Source organism: Erinaceus europaeus, chromosome 15 (assembly GCF_950295315.1).
Source record: "Erinaceus europaeus chromosome 15, mEriEur2.1, whole genome shotgun sequence".
Taxonomy (NCBI): domain Eukaryota; kingdom Metazoa; phylum Chordata; class Mammalia; order Eulipotyphla; family Erinaceidae; genus Erinaceus; species Erinaceus europaeus.
Genome location: NC_080176.1, coordinates 26,546,742 through 26,556,889, shown reverse-complemented (window position 1 = coordinate 26,556,889; position 10,148 = coordinate 26,546,742). Strand labels below are relative to the sequence as shown.

At 55.2% G+C, this 10,148-nt stretch overlaps 1 protein-coding gene across 1 annotated transcript in view; it reads right to left on the bottom strand.

Moving 5' to 3' along the window:
* Positions 1 to 6,231: 6,231 nt before the first annotated feature.
* Positions 6,232 to 10,148, bottom strand: part of LOC132533140 (mucin-3A-like) — an 8,204-nt gene continuing 4,287 nt past the window's right edge. The window contains exons 4-10 of the mRNA XM_060173434.1: positions 9,791 to 9,939; positions 9,613 to 9,681; positions 9,204 to 9,366; positions 8,134 to 8,289; positions 7,859 to 7,953; positions 7,631 to 7,683; positions 6,232 to 7,461 (exon numbers count right to left, since the gene is read on the bottom strand). Coding sequence (XP_060029417.1) covers positions 7,420 to 7,461; positions 7,631 to 7,683; positions 7,859 to 7,953; positions 8,134 to 8,289; positions 9,204 to 9,366; positions 9,613 to 9,681; positions 9,791 to 9,939 — 727 coding nt within the window. The 3' untranslated portion in view covers positions 6,232 to 7,419. The remainder of the gene's footprint in view (positions 7,462 to 7,630; positions 7,684 to 7,858; positions 7,954 to 8,133; positions 8,290 to 9,203; positions 9,367 to 9,612; positions 9,682 to 9,790; positions 9,940 to 10,148) is intronic.

The window sequence follows — 10,148 nt, the reverse complement described above, 5'->3', positions numbered from 1 at the left end:
CCCTCTCTCAAGGCAATCAAGGGGCCCTGGTCCCCTGAGGCATGAGAGGAAGAAAACTTCATTAACATCAAAAAGAAGATAAGCAAAATCCTAACAGAAAACAGACGGGGGTGGGGAGGGGAGAGGGCAGCGGGCTGTGGTGTGCCGGTTGAGAGCACATGTTGCAGTGAGCAAGGACCCAGATTCAAGCCCCTGGTCCCCACCTGCAGGGGGAAACTTCACAAGCAGTGAAGCTGGGCTGCAGGTGTCTCTGTATCTCTCCCTCTCTGTCACCTCTCCTCTCTCATTTTCTCTCTGTCTTCTGTCTTATCAAGCAAAAGGAGAGGAAGGAGAAGGAAGAGGAGGAGGAGAAGAAGGAAAAGGAGGAGGAGGGGAGCTGGGCGGCCGCACAGCGGGTTAAGTGCACATGGCACAAAGCACAAGGACTGGCGTAAGGACTGGGGTTCCAGCCCCCAGCTCCCCACCTGCAGGGGGTCGCTTCACAATGAAGCAGGTCTGCAGGTGTCTCTCTGTCTCTCCCCCTCTCTGTCTTTCCCTCCTCTCTCCATTTCTCTCTGTCCTATCCAGCAACAACGACAACAACAACAACAATAATGATAAACAACAAGGGCAACAAAAAGGGAAAAAATAGCCTTTGAGAGCAGTGGATTCATAGTGCAGGCACCAAGCCCCAGCGATAACTCTGGAGGCAAAAAATAAATAAATGAAAAGTGAAAGAAGGAGGAGGAGGGAAGAAACAAAGAGAAAGAACAAAATACAAACAGAACTTTCAACTCAGACTAAGGAGCTGAAGCTTCCAGAGGGAGCTGGGAGGAACTGGCTCTGGTGGGGAGAGTGGTGTCATCACACACTTCAAAGAGGAGTGAAATTCTACTCCCCAAACAAATAGAATTTGTGACCAAGGTGATATAACAGAAGCAAATGCAATAAAATAGATTAAAAAAAAAAAAAGATCAGAAGGGACTGTCTGGAGTTGGGCATTGGAATTTTTCCTGGTACTTTTCAGGAAGCTGGCTCAGGGGCCTGCCTCTAAGTGAACCACAACACGCCGCTGTGGGGAAGGCACCAGTCCCCCTGGAACCCCAGCCTGTGAGAACTGTACCACAGACCCTTCCGGAAGGAGTGAAGAGTGGGGCACGGCCTCTGTGAGCGAGGACATTTGCTCTAAAGCATTTACTTATATGTTTATGGGAGATAGAGAGAAGAGGGGGAGAGAGAGAAAGAGAGAGGAGAGAGAGAGAGAGAGCAGGGCATCACTCTGACATACACAGAGGCAGGGATTGAACTCAGAACCTCACGTTTGAGAGTCCAACACTTTATCGACTGTGCCACCTCCCCAGCCACTGATGAGAACCCCTCTTCTTCTTCTTCTTCTTCTTCTTCTTCTTCTTCTTCTTCTTCTTCTTCTTCTTCTTCTTCTTCTCCCCCCCTCCTTCTCCCCCTCCCCCTCCCCCTTCTTTTTTTTTAATTTTTTTTACCAGAGCACTGCTCAGCTCTGGCTTATGGCAGTGTGGGAGATTGAACCTGGGACTTGTGAACCTCAGGCATTGAAAGTCTCTTTGCATAACCATTATGCTATATCCCTACCATTGATGAGAATACTTCTGCCCCACAAAGCACGAACCAACACTTGTTTTCTTTATAAACCAGAGCCTTGCTTAGCTCTGGCTCATGGTGGTGCTAGGGACTGAACCTGGCATCTCTAGTGCCTCAGGCATGAGAGTCTTTTTCCAGAACCATTATGTTATCTTCCCAGCCCCTCAAATATACTTTTTTTTTTGCCTCCAGGGATATTGTTGGGGTTTGGTTCTTGCACTATGAATCTACTGCTCTTGGTGGCCATTTTTTCCCCTTCTGTTTTATGTAATAGGACAGAGAGTGATTGAGAGGAGCAGGGGAGACAGACAAAGAGAGAGAGAGAGAGAGACCCGCAGACCTGCTTCACTGCTGGTGAAGTGTCCCCACTATAGGTGGGGAGTGCGGGCTTGAATGGTCTTTCTGCATAGTACTATGTGACTATGGGTGCTTAACTGGGTGCACCACTGTCTGGCCCCCTTTTGGTTCTCTTAAAATATATATTTTAAACACCTGCATGCCTCGGGCTCACTTGAAAGGGTTCAAGCCCAACCCCCACCCCACTGGGGGACCTTTGGTGTTGTGGGGTCTTTCTCGCTCTCCTTCCATCTCTATCTGAAAAAAGTCAACTCAGATTGCTGAAGTCCCAGAGATGACAATTTATATGAGCATCTATGTGCCTCAGTTTCCCCATGTTTAAAACAGCCATTGGCAGCAACCGTTTTCCCCAGGGTGGTTAGGAAATTAAGTCTGTGAATAACTCTCAGTTAGAATAGTGCCCAGCAGAGCCCCACTGAGCACCAGAACTTTCTTTTTTTCTGTTTTGTTATTTTTATTTATTATTGGATAGAGACAGAAATTGAGAGGGGAGAGAGAGACCCTGCTTCACCACTCATGAAGCTTTCTCCCCTACAGGTGGGAACCAGGGGCTTGAACCTGGGTCCTTGTACCGCTGTGAGTGCTTAACCAGGTGTGCCGCCACGTGACCCTGAACTTTCTATTCTATTTTTAATTAGAATTTTTTTTTTATTGCCTCCAGTGTTCTCTCTGGGGCTCAGTACCTGCAGAACAAATTCATTTCACTCTTGGTGGTGCTTTTATTTATATTTTTTTAAGTAGAGACAGAGAAATTGAGAGGGAATGAGAAGAGAGACATCTGCAGCCCTGCTTCACTACTCACCAAGTTTCCCTCCTGCAGCTGGGGGCCAGGGGCTTGAACCTGCGTCTTTGCATATGGTGGCAGGTGCACCCTACTGGGTGCGCCATCACCCTACCTGAACTTGCCATGATTAATACACTATCCAGACTGTAGGTCAAATTGGTCGGCTGTGCTCCTCTCATCATCCACAGTCCACTTCTCTCTGTGGCTTCCTGTGGCTTTGTGAGCTGTGGGCTTGTCTTCAGACCTTTGTCTTAACAGGGGACCTCTGTTGTCCCCTCTAACAAACTTCCCTCTGCCTCCCTCTTCAGAAGCAACCGCATCTGCTGGGGGAGAGCCAGGGTTCGAGTTTTCTGAATAAGTGAGTAGGTCTTATGATTCTGGGTATAAAAAGGCACTTCCTTCAAGCGTGCCAGGCTGGCACGACCTCAGGACTCCAGGAGGTTGGCCAACTGCTCCCTCCCATCCCCACTCCCCTTGCCTTTCTGCAAGTTGGATATATCCATTTCTGCCTTTGCCATCTGTCCTGGGCTACAGTGTCAAGACAGATGGCCCCCAGCCCTACCTGGTACACACTAGGTCTTGAGGGCTTGTTTGGTGTGTGGGGGTGTCCAGCAGGGGAGCACAGCTACTCACAGAGCCTCCCCACAGACCAGGTCTCTGCTCAAGGAAGGTCGTTCTCTTCCATCCAGACCTTGCCACGAGCCCTCCAGATCAGCTGGGCCAGCCAATCCGTGGGGTGACAGAGGTCACAGCTGCGTCACCCTCACTTCCATCCTGGAGTGCTTTGGAATGTCAAGAGCACAAAACAGGACACATGGCTGGCCCTGAGGTGGAGACTGTGGGACCTAGCTCCTGCCCTCTTTCTGCCAGCTGGCTGTGTCTCCCCAACTTTGCAACTGGGGGTGCAGAGGCCCCTGGGCAGGAGCAGAGCCTCTGGGGCATGCAGTCTCATCAGAGACTGGCTGGTGCTGAAGGAACTCTCAGAACTCCCACCCCCGGCCAGGGTAACCTCACCTCTGCTAGGACTCCTCCCCTTCCCCCCACCCCCCATGTGTTGCTGGTATAGGAGTGGGATTAGCTATGAAAGAAAGGAGAGAGATGCAGGTGTAGAGGTCCAAGCATGCCAACTTCCTGCCCACCAGCACCCCCTGCAGGCATTTAGCTCCACAGCACCCTCTCCCACACAGAGCCTAAGGAGGAAGGGGGTGGCCCTCACCTGCTGGGACCCTGGGGAGAACTCTGAAGTGTCACTCACCCTGTGGATGTGGCCATGGCAACTCCCCAGGGCCAGGGAGCTGGAGAGAGCATCTAGATCACAGAGGGTTTTCTTTTCTTTTCTTTCTTTCTTTCTTTTTTTTGGTGAGGGTGGTGGTGACCCAGCTGTAGGACCTTCTTTCAGAGGGACCCATAAGGAGGGGCACCTTTAAAAGGCCACAGGATTCCTAACAAAATCCCAAAACCTAGATATATACCAGGTCCTGTAAGATATAGCATATGTTCACATGTATCCATAAATTAGGGCAAAATATATACCTGAAAGCAAAAGTACACAATAATCTATAGTGAATCAGTATAAAGTTCCTAATGAAATAGTGTCTACTTAGACTTAGATACCCTCCTCACCTAATTGCTATTACAATTCTCCCACTCACTCCAAAGCTAGCCTCATCAAAGCAAGGACTGCAAAAGCTGAATAAAGGCAAGAGTCTGTAATACTTTAACGATGACTCTTTAAGTCACTATCAGGCCACCCCATCAGCTGGGGACCTATTCGGGGAGTCCTGAGTTTCCCAAATAGACATGATGGGCCTAGACTTTAAATAAATCCCTCTCTCCATTGTTATTGGTCATTCCTATCAGGAACAACAAAATAGACCCCTTCGTGGGCCCCCATAGGACCTTGCCCTCAACTTGGATCAACAACGGTAGAGAATGTTCCATCCTCCGAAGGGAGATTGGACAACATACTCTATGCTACACCTGAGGAAGATGGGTCCTGATATTGGGGCAGCTTGGAATGTTCCTACTTAGGACCACAGAATATAAGCTCAGATCTACAGGGATGCAGAGATCACATAGGCTCCTAAGCTGAATATGGTCCCCAGATCATACCAAATAGATGGGGTTTACAGTCAACAATATTTATACACCTTTCCCATATTTGGGAGCTACTCTCTTCCCTGATCCAGCTTTCTAGTCCTTCTGCCAGCCATGACATCACCTCCCCAGACAATAATTAGGACCCACCTGCATATCAGATTTCAGGCTCAGGCAAAAAACAAAAACCAAAAACAAACAAACAAACAAACAAAACACTAGTATAGCCACAGGTCCTTTGGAATATAACTGAAATATGCCTACTAGCTATCTACAAGATGGAAGCCCCCCCCCAACTTTTCATTCATCTGCACTATTCCAGCCTTTAGGTCCATGATTGGTCAACAATTTGTTTGGCTTTGTATGTTAACTCTCTTGTCAACCACCAGGTTCCATATGCTAGCATGATGCTGACCAGACTTCCCTGGACAGACAACCCCACCAATGTGTCTTGGAGCTCTTCTTCCTCAGAGCCCTTCCCCACTAGGGAAAGACAAAGACAGGCTGGGAGTATGGATCGACCTGTCAACCCCATGTTCAGTGGGGAAGCAATTACAGAAGCCAGACCTTCCACTTTCTGCATCCCACAATGACCTTGGGTCCATACTCACAGAGGGTTAAAGAATAGGAAAGCTATCAGGGGAGGGGATGGGATATGGAGATCTGGTGGTGGGAATTATGTGAAGTTATACCCCTCTTATCCTATGGTTTAGTCAATGTTTCCTTTTTATAAATAAAAAATTAAATAAAAAATTAAGAAAGAAAAGGCCACTGGAAGCCAGTCCAGGTTTAGATGGGGGGGTTGTGGTGGAAGTGATGGGGTTGATGGGGGGGAGCACATGGTGACCACATGGAGTGGCCCCAGGCAGCCTGATCCCCCCTTAACTCCAGGGGAGCTGCCCACCCCTAGTGCCACTCTAGGAACCAGTCACATGTAGGGCTGGGCATTAGGCAAAGACAGGAGGCAGGAACAGAGACAGCATGTGACCAGTTCAGAGAGACAGCAGGGGTGGCACTGGAGCAGGGTGCAAGGAGCCTGGCCAGGGCCAGTCAGCCACAGAGCCTACACCCTGCTGCCAGGAGACCACCCCCCCTTTCTCCAGCCTCTTTCCAGACCTCTAGAGGCCTCCTCCAGGGCCCCCACCCACCAGCACTTCTGCTGGGCGAGGGCCAGTCAGCCCTGAAACCTTATGGACCTGGTCTCCATCCTAAAACAAGATCCTCTGGCCCTCTGCTCCTACAAATAACATGTCTCACTCCCCCCACCCCCCAAATTTCTAGGGGGACACCCATGGGCCCCCAAGAGCTACCCTCAGGCACTTCCTCCACCCTGGGAGACTCAGCTGAGGCCAGGGGACAGATAAGAGCAGCCAACATTCAATATATCCTGTATTATATTCACACAGCAGAGCTGCACGTAATGACACCCCCACAGGGTGAAGGGATTCAGGGCAAGGAATCACCCCAGGGGAGAAGGGGTGCTGAGGCCCAGTCTGGGGAAGGAAGGAAGGGGAAAGGGAGTGGGGAGGGGTTGAGAAGGGAGGGAAGGGAGACTCAGGGGAGGAAGGGTGCTGAGGGAGTTTCCCCAGTTCTCCTCAGCATGGGCACCTAGGGACCCACAGCCCACCCACCTCTAACCCACAGCCCACCCCCACCCACGGGGACCCAGGGCACTTGGGGGACATGAGGTGGAGAGGATGGGAGTTGGAAGGGCCTGGGGAATACCAGCTGGAAGGGGTCTGGGGGCCTAGCCTGAGTTGGAGTCTGGGAGCTGGGTGCTGAGGGAGGGATCTGGGTACTGGGTACTGAGGAGGGGGCTGGGTGCTGAGTGTTGAGAATGGGCCTGGGGACTGGATGCTGGGGGGGATATGGGGGCTGGTGTTGAGGAGGGGGACCTGGGGGTCAGGGGCTGAAAGGAGGGACCCTGAGATGAAGGAGTGTGTGACCCTGGTGAGGGGCAGAAATAGGGAGGAAGGGGTGTAGGAGTGGGTACAGAGACGGGGTCAGGATGGGGGGGGAGAACAGGGAGATGGGGTGAAGCGGGCAGGGGAGGGAGGTCTAAGAAGAGGGTTCAGGGAAGGGGGTGACATAAGGAGTGGGAGCAGGGGGCAGCGTGGGGTCACATACAGAGAGGAGGGCTGCCGCAGGTGCAGGTGCGGAAGGTGAGACCCACAGGGAAATGGGGACAACCGAGGCCCAAGACCAGGAGGCTGCTGGGAGGCATTGGGTGGGCACAGGCTACACGGTAGACGGGGTACAGCGTGGGCATGTCTGGTTTTCACAGCTGGAGGAGGGGTCGGGACAGGGATGCCATCCTCAGCTGCAGGAGACCAGGTGGGGACAGTCCCAGAGATGGGTCTGGGGCTACATTTGGGCTGAGTTCCAGGTGGGTTACATGCCAGGGGGAGAAGGATGGGGAGCATGCGGGGGGCGGGGAGCTGGTCCAGGAAACCAGGAGCTGCCAGAGTCCTTGGGTCATGTGTTGAAATGCAGGTGCGGAGGGCTTCTTCCGTCTTGAGAGGGGACCCGGCACAGGTGGGGCGGGGCAGGGCAGGGCAGGGGGTGGCGACGAGCCACTGCAGGGCTCACATCCAGGTGGAGGCCACCTCTGGTCTCTGGATGTGCACCTGTCACAGCGCAGGGACAGGTGTGAGGCAGGGTGCCCCCTGCTGGAGCTACTGGGAACTCCCCAGCCAGGGTCCTGTGCACCCCTGCAGTGGGGGCACAGGGGGGAGGGGGAGGAGGGATGCAGATCTGGACTTGGGGAGTTCCTGATCACCCCCTTTGCCCTCTCACCTGCATGTTGGGGTCGATGGTATCCAAGGCCACTTGGAAGTCTCCTTGGTTGGCTAGAGAGAGGAGGGAGGGGAGAGGAGGGAGGTGAGGAAGGCAGAGGAAGGCGGGGTCTGGACCTTCCTCAGGAGGGTGGGAGAGCTGGGGTGCCCCCAGCAGGTGAAGGCCTGTTCTGGGCCAAGTGCCAGGGTCCCGGGAGCCCAGCCCCCCTCCCCCGCGGGGCAGCCTCACAAGCTCCTTCGCCCTTGAGGCCTGAGTTGGTGAAAGTCCCCTCGGTGGCGTCCTCATTCCAGACATCCAGCCACTGCTTGTCCTCGTCCCAGAGCCTGAGGGGGTTGGGCAGCAAGGGGTCAGGGAGGCCCCCCAGCCCAGGGAAGCCCCCAACTCCTCAGCCTCCGGGGATCTCAGAGCCTTCCCCATCATCTTCCAGCCTAGAAACCTCCAGCCCACAAAACCCTCAACCCCCCAGTTCCCTCCTCACACCTCATCGTCCACCCAGCACTCACCTGTGCCTTCGCCCGCGGACCGCATAGACACCCAGCACCAGCAGCAGCAGCAGCAGCAGCGCCCCGGCCCCCGCCAGGCCCCCGATCAGCGCCTTCCAGGGCACCGCCACCTCGCAGCGCGGGCCCGAGTACCAGTAGGTGTCCGAATAGAAGCAGCTGCAGCCGGGGGTCAAAGGGTCCAGGTCAAAGGTCACCCCACCTTGGGTGGTCTGGGGCTCAAGGTTTCCTCAGACGTCTCGTCACCCAATCTGGTCCCCTACGCCTACACTGAACTCTGTTCCAGTCTCTTGGAGACGGAGCTGGCAGTCAACTGAGGTAAAGAACAAACACCTCATCACAGACCCCTGCAAGCATCAACCCGGCTTTGACCTAGCACGTTATGATTGGGCCCTCCTCAGTCGCTATCGAACAGGCCATGGCCGGTGCGCCGCTATGTTCCATCGCTGGGGAGCCAGAGACGACCCGAACTGCCCCTGCGGCTCCAGACAGACTATGACCCACATAGTCAGTGACTGCCACCTCTCCAGATTCAAAGGAGGTCTCGAAACTTTACATCAGGCTCAACCTGATGCTGTTGACTGGCTACGGAAGAAGGGCAAACGCTAGAAGAAAAAGAAGCGGAAGGAGGCGTGACCAGCTTCTGAGTGGAGCCATGCCGTGAGCGGGACCGGATGTGTGGGCGGGTCCATATGCATATATGGTCATTGGGCGGGGCTTTACACCAGTGGGCGGAGACCCATGGGGCGGGGCTCTGTTGGGGCGGGGCCCGTGTGGGCCGTTTGGTGGGTGGGGCTCTGGGTGCCCCTGGGGCTTCCCGTGGGAGGGTTTCCCTGAGGCTGAGGGTCTGTGGGCGAGGCTCCCTGGAGCCAGTACTCCTCAGAGTGGTTACCAGAGGGTGTGGCTTCATAGGAGGAAGTTTCTCGGTGGGCGGGACTTTTGGGTTGGGGCACCGGGTGGGTGTGGCTTAGTGTGGGCGTGGTGTACAGGGGCAGGGCTTCCCTGGGAGTGACAATCAGGCTGGTGGGATAGCGAGGGCCGTGTGGGCGTGTCTCCGTGTGGACCGGGCTCACCGGCACGCGGGCCCGCTCCTCTCCAGCACGCACTGGCCCTGGTTGCAGTCCAGCGAGAAGTCCAGGCCCGCGGTGCAGTTGCTGACACAGCGCAGGCTGCTCCCCGCCACCATCGCGAAGTAGAAATCCTCGTAGCCCTCAGCAGCCGCGCGGCGACAGATGGCTGGGGGCCAGCAGGGGTGACACGGGGACACGCTGAAGTGACTCTAAAGGTGGGTGAGGACGGGCGCAACCGGGGGGGGGGAGGGACAGGGCACCCCCCCCCCACCCCCTGACCCTCTCACTTCCGGGCTCACAGGGGCCGCCGTGCTGGGTCACTGTCACCCACCGCCCCAGAAGGGCCCCCGCCTGCTTGGGGAAGTCCGGGGGACACTTCTCTGGGGGCTCAGTCCTCCCCCCCACTCCTCACCTTGTGGACTCAGCGACACTGTGCCCGTGTTGTTGTTCACCTTGACGGAGTCCGGCTTAAAACACAGGGCTGGGGACACAGGCACAGGGAGAGTGGGGGTCAGGGTCAGGGATTGGGGCGGGTGGGATGAGGCCTGACCCTCCCTCCCTTTCCCCCAGAGGGTCCCCAGGGCGCTCACTCTGGTTGGCCTGACAGCTGTCGCCTGCCTGGCTGGAGTTCCTGAGCTCCTCTGTCAGGACAGTCTTCACCTGCTCGAACTCCTGCTCCAGGTTAGGGCTGTAGGGCAGCTCCAGGAGGACCAGGTAGTCCACTATGATGCTGCCAGGCCTGGGGGCCGGTGGGCATAGGGCTTAAAGGGTGCCCAGCCCTGGGCCACCAACAGGGCCAAGCACAAGTGCCCGGGGGAGGTGGGAAGAGGCAGTGAGGGGACTCCCGGTGCCCGGTGATCAGAAGGAACTGCTGGTGCCCTGTCTGCCTGCCTGGGATAGACGATGAGTTCTGCCGTATTGCTCCGGCCAACCACTGCCACACCAGGT